The sequence below is a fragment of the Scylla paramamosain genome, chromosome 39, assembly GCF_035594125.1.
Source record: "Scylla paramamosain isolate STU-SP2022 chromosome 39, ASM3559412v1, whole genome shotgun sequence".
NCBI classification, from domain to species: domain Eukaryota; kingdom Metazoa; phylum Arthropoda; class Malacostraca; order Decapoda; family Portunidae; genus Scylla; species Scylla paramamosain.
This window is the reverse complement of record NC_087189.1, coordinates 9,886,297-9,909,346: the sequence shown is the minus strand read 5'-3', so window position 1 is coordinate 9,909,346 and position 23,050 is coordinate 9,886,297. Positions and strand designations below refer to the sequence as shown.

At 39.1% G+C, this 23,050-nt stretch overlaps 2 protein-coding genes across 2 annotated transcripts; one reads left to right on the top strand and one right to left on the bottom strand.

Annotated features, from left to right (window-relative positions):
• Positions 1-460: 460 nt before the first annotated feature.
• On the top strand, positions 461-1,646 carry LOC135092293 (uncharacterized). Its single transcript, XM_063990747.1, has 2 exons — positions 461-1,254; positions 1,601-1,646. The coding sequence occupies exons 1-2, from the start codon at positions 461-463 to the stop codon at positions 1,644-1,646; spliced, it is 840 nt and encodes a 279-aa protein (XP_063846817.1).
• A 15,592-nt stretch (positions 1,647-17,238) lies between these two features.
• Positions 17,239-19,158, bottom strand: LOC135092292 (glutamic acid-rich protein-like). The gene has a single exon (XM_063990746.1). It carries the CDS (start codon positions 19,156-19,158, stop codon positions 17,239-17,241), a length of 1,920 nt encoding a protein of 639 aa, XP_063846816.1.
• Between the last annotated feature and the right edge of the window lie 3,892 nt (positions 19,159-23,050).

Genomic DNA, 23,050 nt, shown 5'->3' with positions numbered 1-23,050 from the left:
ATGTAAAATATATGAAAAATATCATGTTTTTCCATATATATATATATTAACGCATTTTCGCGTTTTGGTATCTAAAAAGATTAAAAACACTTATGATAAACGTTTTTCATATCCTAGTCTATTGTCTACGGCTAAACTGTTCATGTTATTTAAGAGAGGTAACAGACGGGAACCTCGTAATTACCGTGGTGTGACTATTATTAATTGTCTCGCTAAACTCTTTGATATGGTACTGTTTGCGCGACTGGAGAGATGGTTCAAACCATACAGGGAGCAGGCTGGAGCACAGAAAGATCGTGGCTGCATTGAGCATATCGTAACATTAAGATTATTAACTGATATGGCTAAAAGGAAGAAAAGGAAACTTTTTGTAATGTTTGTGGACTTAACTCAGGCTTACGATCTGGTACCTAGAAGTATGTTATTTACAGTTCTGAAACGGTTGGGTTGTGGTAGTGTTATGCTGGCGGCACTTGTTGCTATGTACGCGGTAACGAACAGTGTCATCGGTTCAGTGATAGTAGCAGCCACGGTCGGGGTGCGTCAGGGTAGCTCAACATCTTGTCTGCTCTTTGTCCTGTACGTTAATGACCTGATTAAGATTATCAAAGAAAATAGTAATCCTGATGGTTTCTTGTCTTGGCTACATATTTTAGTCCTAATGGATGATACGGTGCTCCTTGCAACAACCAAAGATAATTTAATCAATAAAGTAACATTGCTAAAACAGTACTGCGATAGCTATGGCATGAAGATCAATGCAACAAAAACAAAATTCTTTGTTATATGTGGTACAGAACACGACAGAGAGGCAGTAAGAGTAGATGACCTGGTGGTGGAGTCGTGCGCACAGTACACCTATCTTGGCTCACCATTTACAGCTGACGGTTCCGTGTCAGCGGCAGTCGCGGCTCACATGCAGGCAAAGATGGCACACTTTAACAAATTTGTTTTATTCTTAAAGAAGAATTGTGACTGGCCCTTTATCGTAAAGAAGAGAATATTTGATGCTGCTCTCATGTCAGCCGTGCTGTATGGGTGTGAGTCGTGGCTGAACGCTGACTTAAAACCAGCCACAAAAATCTACAACTGGGCATTAAAACAGCTACTTGGAGTTAGGAAGACCACCTGCAATGATATGTGTTACATTGAATCTGGATATCCACCTTTAAAAGATCTTGTACGAAGTAGACAAAGAAAGTTCTTCACTAAAGTGTGGCGAGAAAGATCTGTAATGAATGACGATCCCCTAATGTTGGTAATAAATAAAGTACTGGACACTAGATATAATACGAGAACATATGTACACGGATTGATTTTTAATAATTTAGATGATATCATATTAACAACAGAATCACTAAAGAACGATATTTTGAGATCCGAATCATCTAGGAGAATGACTTACCGAGAAATCAATCCGGGTTTATCTGTTCACGAGGTTTACCGTGTAAGGGATAGTATACCAGAAAGAGAGAGGATGTCATTTACACAGTTTAGGTTGTCAGCTCACTCTTTAGCGGTGGAGACTGGCAGATGGAATAGGAGGGGACGTGGTCGTCTACCTATAGAGGAGAGATTGTGTCCATGTGGCTGTATACAGACGGAAACACATGTGGTACAAGATTGTCCTAGTACACAACATGTGAGAGATAGTCATGATTTTGTAACTATTCAAGATATTTTTTCTGAGCAATATTCTAATATGGATCAGTGTAAAATTGTTCACCTAATTTTGTCTTCATATAACTAAGTAGAAAAAAATAACGGCTATATAGTCAGAATATAATTCTAACATTTTAACATTTTTATACAATCTAGATTATTAGTTCATTTTTATCACTTGTGTCAGTAAAAAGCAAAATCTGTACTTAGAAATAATCTAAAAGAGTACTTCTGTTTGTTTAACTAGGATGTCAGTACGTTGAACGACATTGTTTACTCATGTTATTGAAGCTGACGCGAATATAGTATTAAATAATGTAGTAATTATCAGCAACCATTGCCCTGTAAGTAGTTTTAACACACCGGGAGAGACTCCATCTGGACCGCATGCCTTGTCTGGCTTAATATTGTCTATTTGCTTCTGAACTTCCTCTTGACTTATCTGGTCATCTAGAATTGGAATATTTACTGGTAAATGATTTCCGTCATCTAAATTATCTGCCACAGTAGGATCCAATACTTCCTCATAAAATTCTTTAAATTCCTGATCAGAAGGACGACCATCTTCCTTACAATCACCCTGATATTTACCCTTCCAATCTATCGCCCTCCATACTCGTGAATCATCACGGTCCTGTAGGAGTCTGTCCCAGCGGTCAGTGTATGTCCTGTCATGTACATCATTACCTTCACCTGCCGCCGTCTCGCCACGGCTCCTACTGCAACATTCGTACAACACTTCAGACACCTTTTCTGCAAACTCATCTACAGTGACATCATTACCATCCACATGCACATTAGAAATTAAATTAGAGAACATATCATGATTAATCTGATTGAATTTTATAGGTTTACTCGTCATCTTAGCATGCTCCGCAGTCCCCAGTAGTGATGCATGACCGCCTAAATGGTAGGCACGCCGTAACACATGGTCAAGATTGACTTTATTCAAGCATAATTGGACCGCTATCGGAGCGTGATCTGATGGCAAGTGTTCTGTCTGGTGAACCTGAAACAAATCAATATTCCTGACTAACTTCTCTGACGCTATACAAACATCCAACTCGGAAATCCATGTGCTATCTTTCTTAAATGTCAGATTGCTTACAAAGTGCTTCTCACGAGTTTTCAGATTGTTGATCACAATGAAGTTATTGTCTTTACAAACTGATGCTAAGGCATAAGCGTTATCATTGGGAGTATTTACATCATCTGGTATGAGTGGATATGCATATTCAATATTATTGGCAATATCTCTTACAGCTTTGCCCAACCTCGCATTTACATCACCTAATATTAAACACTTATCACAGTTGTTTTCCATGAGCTTCTCGTGTATAGCTGCAAATGACTCGTGAGAGAAGTACAGTGAGTCACTTGGGAGTATGTAGCAGGCACCAAACATTACTCCAGGTACACAACTCAGTTCAAACCACACCTGGTCACACATGCTCGTATCCACTCTTATTACATCTTCACTGAGACAGTTTTTTATCCTAACAGTTGTTCCGCCACGATGAGCTGCGTTCTGATTGTAGCTCATGTAAGAAACATAGCCAGGCAAGCATACACGTAGCGATGTTTTCACTTCATTCAGTGCCACAATTTCATATTTCAGTAACATATCCTCCACATTCTTCTTTTCTAACTTAGTTTTGCAACCGTTAATATTCCAAGACAAGATTTTAAGAACTCTACACACACACACACACACACACACACACACACACACACACACACACACACACACACACACACACACACACACACACACACACACACACACACACACACACACACACACACCTGTCACTTCACTCAAGAAGATGGAGTGTGAGGAGAACTATGCAGCCCTGCAATTCTGAACAGTTGTATGGGCCTGAAGACAAATGGTTGTTAACCCTCTAATAGTTTCGGTACTGTCTGACGTCGCCTGTCAACAGGACCCTGCTGGGGATAGTAGTATGTTGCTATTGGCAGATTATTATACTTGTGTGATATATCTGTGCATAAAAGCCAAGAAAATACAGTAAATTTATTGTCTTCAACATGGGCAGAAACTTAGATCATCCTTATGAATTGAATTTAAAGGATGGAAAACTCTAACACCTTTTTTTTTTTCAGTTTTTTAAGATTGGTTCTCCTAAATTATCAAAGTTAAGTTGGTGCCTCTTAACAAAGGATTTGGTTTGTAGACGCAAGAGATAAATAAATTGATTGATTGATTAATGACTGGAGTAATAATGAAAATATAGATACACAAAATTGTTATGAGCTAAAGCATTACTGGACATTTTTTTTTATTTAATTATTTTTATGGACAAGGTCATAAAAGAAGAAAAGGTATTCGTTTCGCCTTCATCTTCCCCTCCTTGCATTACATAAAGCATATCCCGCCCTGGAACCAGTCACAGTGTGTCCCGAGTATTGGCGCGGCGTCATCAATAAATACCTCGGCATCGGGAATAGAGCGTTGGTTTCATCTATCTGAAGTTAAAAGAGATGTGTGTTTAACTGTTTCATGGAGTATTTTGTTATAATTTGAAGAGCTGGAGCACCCTGAATCACACTTAGCAGTACTTCAGACGCTACTCATAATGTCAATGTGTTTTCTTACTTTTTATTTGTTTATTAATTTAATTTCATGTAGCGCAAGTTGTATTATCACTAAGAGTAAATTAATCTTCTTTTTTTTTTTCATTTAGTTAACACTACGCCACTCGTTTCCTTAAATATTTACAGTTAATTGCTGATTGTGATTGCCGACACTTATTTATCATGGGAATTAAAGCATAAACCAACAAGAAATCCACAGTTTTGAATAGAATGAGGTTGTATTAGAATAATGGCGAAAGAGAAAATTGTGACTACATATTGTTTGGCAAATGTCAGCTATATGCCACGTAATTCTGTTTGTCATGTTTCAGTCAGTCAGCTATGAACCTTATATCACCAGAAATGAAAGAAAAGAGTTGCATGGCTTTCATGTTGTGATGGAATTAACTACAACTACAATTTCACCCGTGTGAGTGGTGTTTTTTTTTTTTCTCATCTGACCGAAAAAACGCCAAGATATGGAAAATTATTTAAGTGTTAGTGAACATTAATGTATTCGTGGTGACGGTTTGTCTCAGTTGTCTCCCTTTAATGAGAATGTAGGCAGGGTATTCTATTCGTATTAGCTTGGAGATGTATTATGTTCAGGCCTTCAGAGCGTTCCTGGATTTTAATGAGTGCAAGAGGCTCAGTCTCTCCCAGGAATATATTGGCTGCACCAAAGAGTCGCCTCTAATAAATTAAAAGTAAATCATGTCAAATTATACTTTAGAAGAAATTAAAAACACTTTTATGAATATCAGTCCCTGATTCTTTGCCTTAAAAATAAAAAAATAAATGCTTTAAAAAATGCAAGAAATATTTTTATAGCGTTCAAATTCCTTGGTTAGACTGATTCTTAAAGTGTTCAGCAAAGTGAGGCTCATGGGGAAGGGTAGAAAGACAGTAGCGTCATTATATGGATACACGTTCTTTGTATAATTCTTATCATGTGCCCTGAATTTTTTTTAGTAATATAAAATATTGCACATACAGCAAAATGACAAATAAACCTTGCAGCTAGCAGTCGATGATGTCGGCCATTGATGTCTAATATGTAGAGAGTTATGTTTAATTAAACCATAGAAAGTAGAAAGGGCTTTCCTCACGAAAGCTCGAAATGTTACATCGACATCATATATTTACTTAAGTTTATGTAGAAAGTTTTATCTTGAACCTCCATTTTCTACTACAACTCATACCTGGCTATTGAAAGTTGAAGGAGAATCAAATACCAGCAGGTAGTTCTCGGCATTGTGGAGATCATGTACTTGTACACAATTAATAACACATCACCATTTTCTTATTACTTGCACTCGTAGAGAATGAATAGTGGGGCATCTATTAGAAATGTGATGCAAGGGAGTAGGACATGGTGCCACCGCTGGCATTGCTTTTACAGAGGATTTTGAAGAGTAGCAGGGTTTCCTTCATACACTTCCCTGCATATAACTGTAGTGACAATACTTCCGTGGTGAAAAGGACTAGCAGGCAGAGGAAAAAAAATAAAGGTCAAGCAAGACGTGAATGTATTAATAGAGAAAAATATTTGTATCACCGATCAAATGTGTGTGTGTGTGTGTGTGTGTGTGTGTCTGTTTATGTAGGAGGGACACCGGTCAAGGGCAACAAAAATCCAATTAAATAAAAACAAAAAATAGACCCACCGAGATGCCGGTCCCCGAATAGTGTCCAAAGAGATAGTAAAATATTGAAGGATACGAGTGTCTTGAAACCTCCCTCTTGAAGGAGTTAAGTCATAAGAAGATGGAAATATAGAAACAGGCAGGGAGTTTCCTTTTTCGCCTTGTAATGTTTTTGCTGCGTTATATTAGGATCACACAAGCCTCGCCTCTTTTTGAAATGTTACTGGCCACCTCGCTGCTCACCCTTCTTTACGGTTTTGTCAATGAATGAGTGTGGGTACTCACACATAGGAATACGAGGAAGGTTATATCACTAGACCTGTTGCCTTAAGCAGAGACCTAGGATGCTAAGACTGAGTGCCGAATGAGAGCATTGTCTAATAATGGCAACAATTCAGTCTCCCTTCGTTGTCTATTGAAAAATAAATTTATTAATTAGAAAATTAAATCCATAATAGATAAGGATTGTGTGTGTGTGTGTGTGTGTGTGTGTGTGTGTGTGTGTGTGTGTGCGCGCGCGCATTAACGTACACATGCCTGTACTTACTATGTCAGTGTTAAGATGTCGGAAATATATGACAATTATATACCAGAAAATGCAACAAAATAGGTGAAAATAATTGAGAAGAGAATGTATGCGCATCAAACTCGTATTAATGTACGTTCATGAGATTTTAGATATCAGTTTGAGATGTTAAGTTATTATAGATACACACACACACACACACACACACACACACACATGTTTGTTACCGTTACATCCCTGTCTCGGAGAGGGAGGAAATCGGCTAGCACAAGCCGCTGACCTTGGCTAACAAAACAGGTTTCTTTGTCGCTCGTAAACCTGTCAGGACCTTTATCTTTATTCAGCTTACGTTTAGGAGGCTTGAAATATGCCACGTTAACTTCATGTAACGTGATTCGTAAGTTCATGCTTACAATAAAAATCAGTACCCAATGAGATTCCTTTGCATTGTGAAGAGAATACAGCAATCATTTGTGATTTTTTTTTTTTGATAACTTGGATGTATCCAAGTAGAAAACGCTTAAGAATTCGGTTTAATAACAATGCTGCTCAAGAAAACTTACATTAAATCTTAAATTGGTGGGGGGGCGTGGCAGGAAGTGAAAAATGATCGCGTTGATAACGCTGCAGTAGTAGGGAAAGTATTCAGGATGCTGTTCTCACCACGAGGAAGAAAAAAAAAAATATATATATATATATATATATATATATATATATATATATATATATATATATATATATATATATATATATATATATTACTTATGAGGATGTTGTTGGCAGCAGTGGGTACCGATTTGTCTAAGTAGGTCACATTGAAGAGCTATCTTATGAGTGTGTCAGAAGGGTGAAGGCCTGAAGGAGGAATACATTTTTTATAAGATGACCTGATTTTTTTTTTTCAATAGTTTATACAAATCGTACTTCATATTTGCTAATTCAATTTTGATTAGTAAAAACTTATGTAAAGAAAAATAGAATATAGTTGGAGTGTTCTACTCTTCAACATACTTCACTTACCTCAGTCTTTGAAGTTAGCAGAGTCACAACAAAGCAGTCCGAAGGTCACATAGCGATTTTAAAATTATACTAATGGTATGTTAAGTAAAATTGTCAATGTAACAAGACATGTCATGCGTTGGGCAACACTGCGTAGTGGTAAACAATGGTTAGAATATTTTTCATAAGAATGTATCTCTGCAGGTGTTCGGACAGCAGCTCACAAAAAGAGAGAGAGAGAGAGAGAGAGAGAGAGAGAGAGAGAGAGAGAGAGAGAGAGAGAGAGAGAGAGAGAGAGAGAGAGAGAGAGAGAGAGAGAGAGAGAGAGAGAGAGAGAGAGAGAGAGAGAGAGAGAGAGAGAGAGAGAGAGAGAGAGAGAGAGAGAGAGAGAGAGAGAGAGAGAGAGAGAGAGAGAGAGAGAGAGAGAGAGAGAGAGAGAGAGAGAGAGATTATTTATTTAATTAATTTTATACATACTACAGCCTCAATCAGATACATTATGGAGTGCCAGTTAAAATATGAATCAAAGGAAAAAAAGAACAAACATTATGCGCATACGTGCCCTCATTACCGCATGATTTGTTCACATTTTCTTAGTTTCAGAGAGAGAGAGAGAGAGAGAGAGAGAGAGAGAGAGAGAGAGAGAGAGAGAGAGAGAGAGAGAGAGAGAGAAGGTCAGCGAATTAGTAACACCGTCTCATTTGACTTGAGTTACCTGGTGGAGCTAGGAAGTCATCGCCGGATCACTTGAGAGCTGTGGTAGCAGAGTTCGTTTTTTGTATCATAAGTTCTTCTTTACATGTTTAAAGAAGAAGCGTTTTCATATCAGTTTTGTTCAGTTCATAAGCTGATCCGGAAAAAAAATGTGTGAGAATGAAAGAAAAGCTTGGGTAATGAAAGAAAAGCTTGGGTGTAACTTTTATCTTTTGAGATTCGCCAATACCTTCACTATATTATTTATTCATTATCTTATACCTTATTTTGCTTCTTGTACATGGACTGATTACGTAAATACAGTTCGGGGGCGCGCGCGCGCGCGCGGGCGCGCGTGTGTGTGTGTGTGTGTGTGTGTGTGTGTGTGTAGGCAGGTAGATATATAAGAAGGTAGAAAGTTAGATAAGTAAGTAGGGCACATTGATAAGATATACACAAGATAGGTAGTTCTTGTATTTTTAGTAAAAAAAATTTGTAGCGTTGTGAAAGCCGGCAGCTTCTAAACATCATTACTTTTCATTTCTCCACCGGCTAGGTCTTCTTGATGGATTCCGTGAAGGAAAAATAATGCTCTCAATGCAGCCATATTTGTTTACTTCTAGAATTCTTACAATGTTTTCCACGGCTCATTGTATCAAGTACGGAAGGAAAGGAGATCAATCTTACATCAGCGCATTCACCGCTATGCAGAAGATGACAAGCTATTAAAAAAATAAATGTTGCTTTAACATATGGACTGTGTGTCAACAGGTGAGGCTCCTCTAAGAGCTCTCATGGTAAATCTTAACTTTTACATTGCCTCCCCCATCATTCTTCCTTCTCCTTTCATGTCTGCATTCTTTCTTCACGTTCACCTCCTCCTCCTCCTCCTCCTCCTCCTCCTCCTCTCCCCCTCTAGTTCTCTCCACTTCTGTCCACTTCCTCCTCCATCGATTCTGAGCGGTAAATAAGTGTGCCAGGCAGGGTCCTCAGAGAACGCCTGGGTGGAGTACATTTACTTGTCTCTGGGTGGAGAGAAAGTGTGTGTGTGTGTTTTATTAATATTATAATTATGTATGTATGTACCACTCGAACGAAGGCAATGTAGTTATTATAGCTGTGGTAAAAAATAAACAAATTATATATATATATATATATATATATATATATATATATATATATATATATATATATATATATATATATATATATATATATATATATATATATATATATATATATATATATATATATATATATATATATATATATATATATATATATATATATATATATATATATATATATATATATATATATATATATATATATATATATATATATATATATATATATATATATATATATATATATATATATATATATATATATATATATATATATATATATATATATATATATATATATATATATATATATATATATATATATATATATATATATATATATATATATATATATATATATATATATATATATATGACTTTAGCCAATCAGAGACAAGAATGAAGGAGGGTAAAGAATTAAGATTATTTTTCATCAGCAACAGAGATGCACCCTTTCCATTAATGATACTGAATTTTTGCCAAACCAACACTGCAATCATGAACACTCACTTCAAAACAATAGATATAATACATTTATATGATTCAGTATATTTAATTGTCTAAATATTAATTTCCCTCAGTCAGTTATCTCTGTTATCTGAGTCTCTATCGATACACGAGCACCTGTGCACTAATGTCCCACTAACATTTTCACGCCACCACGGTCTGACAGCCATTTAGAGCCTTGGAAAACCTCGACACAGTTAACAATTCACACAACGTAACTGACGTTTAGTTTTGGGGTCAGCCAAAATGACTTACACTGCACAGTGACACTCGTGTCACTGTGCAAGTTCAGCTCCGCGTTTACACATCCAAGGGAAGAAAAGGAGCCGTGACCCTTACGTGCATCAGTGAGGAAGCAAGAAGAATTAGAGGTGGATCATTGTGACCTGAGGACACAGGATGAACATTATCTTCAACAACACGGAATAACCTCAATCAATTTATTATTTATATATATATATATATATATATATATATATATATATATATATATATATATATATATATATATATATATATATATATATATATATATATATATATATATATATATATATATAGTGTGTTCTTCGTTTAGTGTAACATGCTTTGGTTAAATATTCTGAGTGGAAGAACCATTTAATGAGATGTGTCGCAGCATCACCTCTTGCTCACTATAAAATTACACGAATATGAAGAAGACGAAGAAGACATAAAAAAGCAGGAGGAGGAAAAGGAGGAGGAGGAGGAGGAAGAGGAGGAGGAAGAGGAGGAGGAGGAGGAGGAATACATATGAAAATACATATGTGTGAAAAAAAGAAAACAAGAAAATAAAAATACTATATAGAAGAAACACAGCGTCATCCCCTCATCCCCCTCAATACCAGCATTACTTACCCCCACTGCTCTCTCTCTCTCTCTCTCTCTCTCTCTCTCTCTCTCTCTCTCTCTCTCTCTCTCTCTCTCTCTCTCTCTCTCTCTCTCTCTTCCTTAATATATATTAACAAAATATTTATTTATCAATTATTTTTTTATGTGTGTGTGTGTGTGTGTGTGTGTGTGTGTGTGTGTGTGTGTGTGTGTGTGTGTGTGTGTGTGTGTGTGTGTGTGTGTGTGTGTGTGTGTGTGTGTGTGTGTGTGTGTGTGTGTGTGTGTGTGTGTGTGTGTGTGTGTGTGTGTGTGTGTGTGTGTGTGTTTGTGTTTGTGTCTCGCTTCTTGTTCTTGTTTTGTTTTTGTTGTCCTTCTGCTCCTTCTTTTCTTCCTTTTCCTCATTTCTCGTTTTCACTCCTCCTCCTCCTCCTCCTCCTCCTCCTCCTCCTCCTTCTCCTCCTCCTCCTCCTCCTCCTCCTCCTTCTCCTCCTCCTCCTCCTCCTCCTCCTCCTCCTCCTTCTCCTCCTCCTCCTCCTCCTCCTCGTTCTCCTCCTCCTCCTCCTCCTCCTCCTCCTCCTCCTCCTCCTCCTCTTTCATATACTCTACAAACGCTTGACCGAGAACCGACGCACACACACACACACACACACACACACACACACACACACACACACACACACACACACACACACACACACACACACACACACACACACACACACACACACACACACACACACACACACACACACACACACACACACACACACACACACAGACACACACACACGCACACACAGACACACACACAGACGTCACTGATTAAATAAATAAGTCAAGAGAAACCTACCTGTAGCTAAGAATAATGCATGCCAAAAGATATGAAAGAGAGGAAAAATAAATAAATAAAATAAATATGAAAAACTGTGAGGTAACACGATGTAGACGATGCTGATTCAATATGTAACACGATTTTTGTGTTTGAGAAGCAAGTGTTATTTTCCAACTCTTTTCAGTGGAAAATAATAGCAAATGTCCATTAATCCTGTCACACTTTGCTTTTAGAATGATTTTGTTCTCCAAAATGGCCGAATTTTGGCATTTTTCTTTATTACTTTTACAGAGAACTTCTTATCTCTTGTCTTGATTGTCGTGCTTCTGCGTTGCACAATCTTGTTGCGTCCCTAATCTATAAGACTGGTTTTTGTGGGTTGAAGGGAACGCTTTGAGTTTTTCTAATTTTTACTTTATTTATATTATTTACATATATTTACACTCAGACGATCATATACGACTTTCGACAACAACGAAAAACTACGAAAATTGTTTCATCTCTCTTCAAATAAATTCCATTAAATATTTGAAACACTTTAGCGATTGAAATCACTTGACATATTTAATACTCAATGATAAATCACATCCTACACAAACCTCACAACTAATATTCAGTGAGGAACACATCCTACACCTACCCAATCCCTCTCTGTCAATATATAACACCAACATTTTACTCTGACTGCATTACAACTGTCTGGCTCTACTTACTGGTACTGTGATAGGCGGCTTGTCCATCTTGACCCTCTCTGCTCTGACTGCTCTGTCTAGCTTGTCCCTCTGTCTGCGTCTGTCTGTTCCCATCCCCTACACCTCATGATATACACGTGATGTTCTAGCGACCTTTCGCCCCAACAAGGGTTCCGTTGTTATAAGATTTAATTTCCAACACTTTGATCATACAGTTAATTTTCCTATATCTTTCAATAAGGTTAATTTTAGAGTAACTGGTTTTATTTTCTCCTACTTTGATCATAAGCTTCATTCTCCTATATTTTCCGTAAGGTCCACTTTCAAGTAACTATATTTATGTTCCCATACTTCAATCATACAGTTTGTTTTCCCTTAACTTTCAATAAGGTTCATTCTCAAATAAGTTTGGTAATCGCAATTCTAATCAGGAACAAGGAGGCGGCGATTCGTATGGTGTGCCGGCTGTCCGTGTTGTCCAGGTCATCTGCTTCCGGTGAGCTCTGCGTCCCTCGTATACTAATTCAGTGATAGCCACCTCTTCTTGTAATCTGGTGCTAATCTGCGGCTCTGTTAGTCTTGTGATGACTCACCCCATCTTGTTGTTCTCCTCGGTGGTCACGTCTCGTCTCTTATTTATCAGGGTGGTGGTAGCTTCTTGGTACCTGCTTTCGTGTTTATGTTGTTTCCGTGTATCTTGTTTCCGTTTAGACCTGAAGTCTTCCTCATGATTAATGATGACATCTTGCTCAGAACTAGGTGAATATAACGCTTTGAAATATGTTCATTTTGTCGCCTGACTAATCATTCTTCTCATCATGATCATTGTCATTGAATTATCTTCTGTATCGCTATCCGTAATGTTCTTCAACAATTTAGTTTGCCTTGTTTCACCTTAAAGCTCTTCTGTAACTATCATTTCTCTGTGTAGTGGTGATAGTTCTTTAGATATCAGTATTTAATCTGTAAGCAGTGTTTGATATTCATATCCCTTGTGGTAATATGCCTTATCTTCACTATACCCCACTGATCGTTGCCTGCTCATCCTTAGCTACCAAGCAATATAACATCTATCACAGACACTTTCACTAGTTTAGTTGTCATCTCTCGACTTTCCCTCTTCCACGGGAAGAGGGAAAAGGAAAAGAATGATAAATCTTTTATACTTATGTTTCTGTTAAAGTCTCTAAACATATTAATCGACAGGTCACCAGCACACAGCAAATAAGAATATGGACCATAGTTTCAAACTCTCATAAGAAATTACAATATAAAAATTCTATATCTATATATAAGCACAGCCTTTGCTCCTTTGAAGAACATTTCAGTCCCTCGTTCCTGAGTACAGTAAAATCCCTCTTATCCGGCATCAACGGGACCGCCGACATGCCGGATACTTGAATATTGCCGGATACTTGAATAGAAGTGAAATTATGTCCACAATCACCACCCTACACTCACGCATCTTACCATAACAAAGATCAGCTGATCTTAATCTGCAGCCGATCTGATCAGCTGCTTAAGTGTAAGCACAACACGCTTCCTCTTTTCTATAACTTTAGGCATGATGAAGGCGTCAGGCGATAAACAGTGCACACGCGGGACTGAGTCAATGAGTAAACACAGTGCAGAGGGCCGCGGGTGGCGCGAAGCAGTGCGCTCTGGTGGCGAGGGGACAAAGTATACCTCGCGCGGGAATTTTAATTGATTTTATGAGTACACATTGATTTTTTATTGATTTTAAGGCTCAGGAAAAAATGTGACGGATACTTAAAGCTGCCGGGTACTCGAATCCCGGATGAGAGGGATTTTACTGTACTATTTTGTATATAATTCTTAGTCTAAAGTCTTTTCTTAACGTAATGACCTTCATCCAAGGAATGTCTTTAAATTCACTTTCCTTAATCAAGAATACCTTCTCAATCTACTGTCCTTAATTCAGGCTATTTTCTTAATCTGCTCTCCTTAATGCAGACAATTATTTCATCCAGTATCTTTAATTGAGACTGTTTATTTAGACCAGTGTCCTTAATGCAGAATATTTCGTTAATCTAACATCCTTAATCCAGACAATTTATTTAATCACCTATCCTCAATGCAGATTTTCGTAATCTACTATCCTTAATCAATACTATTTCCGTAATTTAACATCCTTAATAGAGACTATTTCCTTTATCCATCCTTTATCCTTAATCCAGACTACTTTCTTAATGCACTATCCTTAATCCTTAAATTGCGGACGGAAAGAGACATCATAACACAAGGCAAAAATCTAAATACAAAGGTATACAGTGTAATGAATGACAAGACGGTGATGTGAAATGTTACAGCACATGAAAGTGGTACATTATGTATTACAGCAAACTTAACAAACTCCAAAAAGCACGCCAAGATTTGACTTGCCGGAGAATGATGGCTCTGGGCAGGAGAAGGCTCTCTCTCTCTCTCTCTCTCTCTCTCTCTCTCTCTCTCTCTCTCTCTCTCTCTCTCTCTCTCTCTCTCTCTCTCTCTCTCTCTCTCTCTCTCTCTCTCTCTCTCTCTCTCTCTCTCTCTCTCTCTCTCTCTCTCTCTCTCTCTCTCTCTCTCTCTCTCTCTCTCTCTCTCTCTCTCTCTCTCTCTCTCTCTCTCTCTCTCTCTCTCTCTCTCTCTCTCTCTCTCTCTCTCTCTCTCTCTCTCTCTCTCTCTCTCTCTCTCTCTCTCTCTCTCTCTCTCTCTCTCTCTCTCTCTCTCTCTCTCTCTCTCTCTCTCTCTCTCTCTCTCTCTCTCTCTCTCTCTCTCTCTCTCTCTCTCTCTCTCTCTCTCTCTCTCTCTCTCTCTCTCTCTCTCTCTCTCTCTCTCTCTCTCTCTCTCTCTCTCTCTCTCTCTCTCTCTCTCTGAATCAAACAGAAAAGAAGACAAGAAAAAGAGAAAGCACAAACTATAGTAGAAGAGAGTAGATGAGAGGAGAGAAGAGAAGAGAACGGGAGAAGAAAGGAGAGGAGAGCAGAGGAGAGGAGAGGAGAGGATTCTAGAGAAGATAGAGAAAAGAGGACAAAAAAAGGAGAGAAGATGAGAGTAAAGGAGAGGAGAGGAGAGAAGAGAAGAGAAGAGAAGAGAAGAGAAGAAGAAGAGGAGAGGAGAGGAGAGAAGAGAAGAGAAGAGAAGAGAAAAGGAGAGAGAGAAAAGAAAAGAGAAGATGAGAGATTCGATTAAAGGAGAGGAGAGGAGAGAAGAGAGGAGAAGAGAGGAGAGGAGACGAGAATAAAGAGGAGAGGAGAGAAAACAGTAGAAAAAAGTGGATAGAGGAGAGGAAAGAGGAGGAGAGAGGAGAGGAGAGGAGAGGAAAGGAGAGGAGAAGGTAGAGGAAAATGGAGAGTCGAGGAGAGGAGAGGGGAGAGGAAAGGAGAGAGGAAGAGAAAGGAGAGGAGAGAGGAGAGGAGAGGAGAGGAGAGGAGAGGAGAGGAGAGGAGAAAGGAGAGGAGAGGGGAGGAGAGGACAGGAGAAGAGAGGATATGAGAGAAGGGGAGAGAAGAGAAGAGAAGAGAGAGAAAATGTCATTTAATATGAAGGCAAGGAAGGGGAAGAGAAGATAAGAGGAGTGAAGAGGAGAAAAGTTAAGAGAAATTATGAGGAGAGAAGAGAAGAGAAGAGGAAAGAAGAAAAGAGGAGAGGAGAGGAGAGGAGAGGAGAGAAGAAAAGAGAAGAGAAGAGAAGAGAAGAGAGAGAAAACAGGAGAGGAAAGAGGATATGAGAGGAGAGGAGAGGAGAGGAGATAAGAGAAAAGAAAAGGGAGAAAAGAGGAGAGGATATAGAAGAGGAGAGAGAAGAGGAAAGGAGAGAGAAGAAGAGAGGAGAAAAGATAAGAGAAGAAATGAGAGAAAAAAGAAGAGGAGAGAAAAGAGGAGAGGAAAGGAGAGAAGAGAGCAGAGGAGAGGAGAAAAAAAGAGAGAGGAGAGGAGAAAAGAGGAAAGAGGAGAGGAGAAAGGAGAGGAGAGAAGAAGGGAGAGGAGAGGAGAAGAGAGGAGAAAGGAGAGAAGAGGAGAGAGGAGAGAAGAGAAGAGAGAAGAGGAGAGGAGAGAAAAGTGGAGAGGAGAGAAGAGGAGAGAGTAAAGGAGAGGAGAGGAGAGGAGAGGAGAAAGGAGAGGAGAGGAGAGGAGGGAGGAGAGGAGAGGAGAGGAGAGAGGAGAGGACAGGAGAGGAGAGAAGAGAGGAGAGGAGAGGAGAGATGAGAGAAGAGAAAGGAATGGAAAGGAGAGAGGAGAAGAGAGAGCGACAGCCGGAGCCAGAGCGAGAGTGAGCGAGAGCTTTCTCCTGTCGTCATCATTCTACCCGACAAGTGAAATTTTGGCGCGCTTTTTGAGTTCCTTGTGTTGCCCTAATATTTTCTGTACCACTTCCATGTGCTGTAGTATTTCACATCACAATCTCCTCATTCATTATTTACTTCTGCATTTAGATTTTCGCCGTGCATGATGTTTATTTTTTGTCCGCAGTTTAAGTGTTAATGGAGACTACTTTCTTAATCCATTATCGTTAATCCAGACTGTTTTTAATCCTCTTTCGTTAATCTCGAGTATTTTTAATCCTCTTTTGTTAATCCAGAGTATTTTCTTAATGTACTATCTTTAATTCCGGCTATTTTCTTAATTCAGTATCCTTAATCGATACTATTTTCTTAGTCCACTAGCCTTCATTCCGACTATTTTTCTAATCCAGTATCTTTAATTCAGAGTTTTGTTCTAATCCACTATCCTTAATTTTATCTATTTTCCTAATCCATTATCCTTAATCCAGACTTTTCCGTTAATGTACTATTATTATTGTGAATTTCTTCACAATAATAATAATAATAATAATAATATTTTCTTAATCCACTATTCTTAATCCAGACTATTTTCTTCATTTAACATCCTTAATCCGGAACACTTTGTCTAATGTCCTTAATCCGCATTAATTCTGTACCCAGGTCACTACTCCTATTTTCTTTTTGTGAGCTACATTTGTGCAGGCTTTTTAATATTTTTTTTCCTTCTGCTGATCTCCATGATACATAAAAAAAATAAATAAAATAAAATAAGTAAAAAAAAAGAAAAAAAAAAGAGGGGAGAGGGGACGCGGGAGGGCGGCTCGCTCAGTGAGGGAAGATGTCGAGGCAGAATTGTTTTCTGTTGAGCTTCAACGTCATGGTCGAATCAACATAATCTATTGCTGCTCGTAATTTACAGAGCAGCGGTCGTCCAAACACAAAATCGAAGTCGCTAACCCCCTGGTTGGTGTTCATCTGCACTGTGAGTGTGCCGCTGCCAAACTGCAGAATGACTCGTGTCGGCAGCGCAGTCTCGCTTCCTGTCCTGCACCGCACGTTGTACCGGCCGATCTTGGTGATAGAGAATGGTATAGTAGAGCATGTGTCCAGCAGCACCATCAGCGGCTCCTCGACGCCTTGTGCTTGTGCGGCAAACGCGAACACTTTCCCTTCGCGCCCTGGCTGAGGTCTCCGCCGCAGACGTTCCGGGTGACGCAGGAACAGGGTGCTGCTACCGTCGTGATGGAAGTCCTGCCGCATCTCAGCCTCCTGCAGGCGGCTCATGGACAGCACTATCACGTCGTTGCGAGAGGTGATCTCCGCCTCCTTTGGAAACACCAACATGGGCGTATTGACCGCAAGGCCGTCCTTCAGCACCAACAGTACCTCGTCGAGCATGATCACGTCCAGCAACAGGATGCCATTCCAGGTAGAGAAGAGTATTTTTTCTGTCTTCTCGCGGCCCGTGAGGAGGCCCGCTCTCTTAGCCAGTGACAGGAACATGATGCTGGCTGAGGCGCCGGTGTCAAAAAAGACAAGACATGGATGGCCGCGCACGGTCGCATCCGTCATGTGTCCTTCCTCAAGATGAACACGGCAGTACTCGCTCACACTCCTCTTCTTTTTGACTCTTTCGGCCTCCACCTTCAGCTTCAGCACGTTGCTGCTGTCCCGCCCTCCCCTCTTCCTGAGGTGATCAAGGATACGCTTATAATTCTCCAGCGGCCTCCTCTTCTTTGGCTCTTTCTCTTCTCCCTTCCCCTTTTTCGCCTGGTTTTCATGTTCCTCCTTGTCCTGCCTCTTCCTTTTCTTGGCCTGTGTGTCATGTTTCTTCTTGTCCTGCCTCTTCACTTTCTTGGCCTGGGTGTCATCTTCCTCCTTGTCCTGCCTCTTTCTTTTCTTGGCCTGACTGTCATGTTCCTCCTTGTCGTGCAATTTCTTCGTGACCTGGGTGTCATGGTCCTCTTTACCCTGCCCCTTTCTCTTCTTGGCCTGGCTATCATGGTCTTCAATACTCTTACCTTTCCTCTTCTTGGCCTGGCTCTCACGTTTCTCCGTGCTGCTCTTTTTGGCCTGTTCCTCGTAGTCTTCATTATCTTTCTTGTTCCATTTCTTGATGCAGTCCTTAATCCGTTTACAGCACTCCATATTCCACCCTTTCCTTCGGTTATTCCTGCCTTCTCCCTTGGTGTTTTTGTGTTGGTTCTCGTGATCTTCCTTGTCCTTGCTTTTCTCTTCCTGCTTCTCGTGATCCTTCGTGTCCTTCTTCCTCTTCTTGTCTTGGTTCTTGTGGTCCTCTGTGCCCCTCTTCGTCTTCCTGTCCTGCTTCTCGTGGTCGTCTGTGTCCTTCTTCGTGTTCTTGTACTGCTTCTCGTGGTCCTCCGTGTCTTTCTTGGTCTTCTTGTTCTGGTTTTCATCGCCCTCCATGTCCTGCTTCTTCCTCTTCTTGTTGGGGTCTATAATCGGATACAAATATTCCATCCTCATCCGCGTCTTGGTTTTTAAGTTATTCCTCTGCTTTTTGGGTTCCATAACCCCTTCAGTGTTTGTTTTCTTATGACCGGTGCAGTCTTGGAGGTTTTCCAAGCTCCTCCTCTTGCTGTGGTGCTTGGTCTGTTTCATTTTCTCCGTGTTCTTCTCACCGAGGGTCTCGTGAGCGTCCATTGATTGTTGTTTCTTGTTCTTCTTGTTGAATCTTGTATTGTTCAGCGGTGCGCCAAAATCTTCTGTAGAAAATCCAGGCATTGGCCAGTCTTACTGAAAACCTGATGGGACTGTTAGTATACCTCAGCGGTCGCTTCTGCAGCCACTCAGCAGGTTGGAGCTAAAGCACTTTGGCATCCACCAGATGGGCCAATGAAAAACCTTGGTTCTAGAATGTGATAAGGACTTTAGCCAATCAGAGACAAGAATGAAAGAAGGTAAAGAATTAAGATTTTTTTTCATCGGCAACAGAGATGCTCCTCTTTCCACTAATGATATTTAATTTTTGCCAAACCAACACTGCAATCATGAACACTCACTTCAAAACAATAGATATAATACATTTATATGATTCAGTATATTTAATTGTCTAAATATTAATTTCCCTCAGTCAGTTATCTCTGATATCTCAGTCTCTATCGATACACGAGCACCTATGCACTAATATCCCACTAACATTTTCACGCCACCACGGTCTGACAGCCATTTAGAGCCTTGGAAAACCTCGCCACAGTTAACAATTCACACAACGTAACTGACGTTTAGTTTTGGGGTCAGCTAAAATGACTTACACTGCGACATTCTCGTGTCACTGTGTAAGTTCAGTTCCGCGTTTACACATCCAAGGGAAGAAAACGAGCCGTGACCCTTACGTGCATCAGTGAGGAAGCAAGAAGAGCAGGAGCTGGATCATTGTGACCTGAGGACACAGGATGGTCATTATCTTGAACAACACGGAATAACCTCAATGTTTTATTTTGTATATATGCATGTAGTGTTTTCTTCGTTTAGTGTAACATGCTTTGGTTAAATATTCTGAGTGGAAGAATCATTTCATGAGATGTGTCGCAGCACCATCTGTTGCTCACTACAAAATTACAGGAATAAGAAAAAGACGAAGAAGGAAAAGAAAAGAAAAAGTATATAGAGAAACACAGCATCAACCCTTCATCCCACTCACCACCACCATCACTTACCCCCACTGCTCTCTCTCTCTCTCTCTCTCTCTCTCTCTCTCTCTCTCTCTCTCTCTCTCTCTCTCTCTCTCTCTCTCTCTCTCTCTCTCTCTCTCTCTCTCTCTCTCTCTCTCTCTCGTTAATAGATATCCAGAAATTTTTTTATTTTTTTATTTATTTTTATGTGTGTGTGTGTGTGTGTGTGTGTGTGTGTGTGTGTGTGTGTGTGTCGCTTCTTGTTTTTTCTTTGTTCTTGGTGTCCTTCTGCTCCCTCTTTTCTTCATTTTCCTCACTCCTCGTCCTCACTCGTCATTCTTACTCCTCCTCCTCCTCCTCCTCGTCCTTCTCCTCCTCCTTCTCCTCTTTTCCCTCTCCTCCTATTCTTGTAATGAATAACATGCAACTGTCAAGCCCTGATAAAAAAAGATCTTGGTGTCGTTGTGTCAAACGACCTAAAGCCGAGTCAATACTGCATAAAAACAGTAAAGACGGCAAATAAATTAGTAGGATTCATTAGAAGAATCTTTGAATTTAAATCAGAAATGTTTATACTTGCCTTATATAACTCACTGGTGCGCCCTCATATAGAATACTGTGTACAGTTTTGGTCACCATATTACAAAAAAAGACATTAAAAAACTAGAGAAGATACAGCACAGAATCACAAAGATGATTCCAAGATTGCGTAATAAGGCGTATGAGGAACGACTGGAAGAACTAAAACTATTTAGTTTAATAAAGCGCAGGATAATAGGAGACCTAATTGAAGTGTTCAGAATCTTTAAAGGATATAGTAACATTGATGCAATTAAATATTTTACTATTGATCATTCTAACCTAACAAGAAATAATGGATTCAAGATTATACCCAAACGTTTTAAATCCCACGAGGTCAAACATTTTTTTCTTTAATCGTATAGTAAATATATGGAATAAATTTTCTGCAGAAATTGTAAACAGCAGTTCTATTGAATCATTAAAAAATAAAATAAACAAATATCTAAAAGCAAATCCCCAACAAACTCTCTTCTTGTCCGAGTAATTACTAAATTCACTAATAAACTCTTATTTTACAGACAAATTTTATAATAAATTGTATTTACTTTCAGATAGGCGTATAGAGTTCACCGTAGGGTAAATAGGAGAACCTCCTTTCATTCTTTCCTATGAAAATTCCAAGTCAGTTTTTCCATACTGCATGGTACTTTTTCCCAACTATTTCCATGCCAGCACAAGCTGGAGGGAGTGATGGGTGGGAAGGAGCCTTCTGCTATGCTGTCCTGTCTCTCTTCCCTGTAGCTAGTTAGAAGTAGTTACCAGACAGCCTTGCAAGGACTAAGAGGTCTGTTGCTGTTTGGCTTTCCTTTGTATTCGTCCTCCTCCTCCTCCTCCTCCTCCATACACTCTACAAACGCTTGACCTAGAGCCCCCCCCACACACACACACAGAGCTCACTGATGAAATAAATAAGTTAAGGGAAACCCACCAGTAGCTAAGAATTGTGCATGCAAAAATATATATATATATATATATATATATATATATATATATATATATATATATATATATATATATATATATATATATATATATATATATATATATATATATATATATATGAGAGAGAAAAAAATAAATAAAAGAAACAAGTATGAAAAACTGTTAGGTAACACGATGTAAACGATACTGATTCACTATCTAACACGATTTTCGTCTTTGACAAGCAAGTTTTATTTTTCAACTCTTTTTATTGGAAAACAACAGAAAATGTCCATTATTCATGTCAATTTTTTTTTGTGGCTTTTAGAATAATTTTTGCCCCAAAATAGCAAAATTTTACCATTTTTCCTGATACTGACACAGAGAACTTTTTTGCCCTTGTCTTCATTGTCGTGCTTCTACTTTGCACGATCTTGTTGCGTCCCTAATTTATAAGGGTGGCTTTTGTGGGTTCAAAGGAACGCTTTGATTTTTTTTGTAATTTTTACTTAATTTGTATTATTTACATATATTTACACTCAGACGATCATATACGACTTCCGACAACAACGAAAAACAACGAAAATTGTTTCATATCTCTTCAAAATAAATTCCATCAAATATCTGGAACACTTCACTGATTCAAATCACTTCACATATTCAATACTCAATGATAAATCACATCCTACACAAACATTGCAACTAATATTCAATGACGAACACATCCTACACGTACCCAATCCCTCTCTGTCAATGAATAACACCAACATTTTACTCTGACTGCATTACAACTGTCTGGCGCTACTTACTGGTACTGTGACAGGCGGCTAGCCCATCTTGACCCTCTCTGGCCTGACAGCTCTGTCTACCTTGTCTCTCTGTGTGCTTCTGTCTATTTCCATCTCCTACATCTCTTAATATACATGTGATGTTAGAGCGACCTTTTGCCCCAACAAAGCTTCCGTTGCTACAAGATTGATTTTCCAATACTTCGATCATATTTTTCCATAACTTTGAATAAGGTTAATTTTCTAGTAACTTTTTAAATTTTTTTCATACTTTGATCATATGTTTAATTTTCCTATACTTTCCGTAAGGTTCACTTTCAAGTAACTATATATTCTTCGATCATACAGTTTATTTTCCCTTAACATTCAATAAGGTTCATTCTCCATTAACTTTGGTAATCGCATCTTCTAATCAGGAAGAAAGAGGTGGCGATTCCTATGGTGTGCCGGCTGTCTGTGTTGTCCACGTCATCTGCTTCCGGTGACCTCTGGTCCCCTCGTATACATATTCAGTGATAGCCACCTCTTCTTGTAATCTGGTGCTAATCTGCGGCTCTGTTAGTCTTGTGATGACTCACCGCATCTTGTTGTTCTCCTCGGTGGTCACGTCTCGTCTCTTATCTATCAGGGTTGTGGTAGCTTCTTGGTACTTGCTTTCGTGTTTATCATCATCTTCCCTCAGTTATTCTTTCTACTTCTTATTTTCTTCTT

What these genes read in the sequence shown, in the direction of transcription:
- LOC135092293 (XM_063990747.1), top strand. Translation starts at nt 461, where the DNA reads ATGCTGGCGGCACTTGTTGCTATGTACGCGGTAACGAACAGTGTCATC. An exon ending in ATGAATGACGATCCCCTAAT is followed by an intron (nt 1,255 to 1,600) that starts GTTGGTAATAAA and finishes GGCTGTATACAG; the next exon opens with ACGGAAACACATGTGGTACA.
- LOC135092292 (XM_063990746.1), bottom strand. Translation starts at nt 19,158, where the DNA reads ATGCCTGGATTTTCTACAGAAGATTTTGGCGCACCGCTGAACAATACA.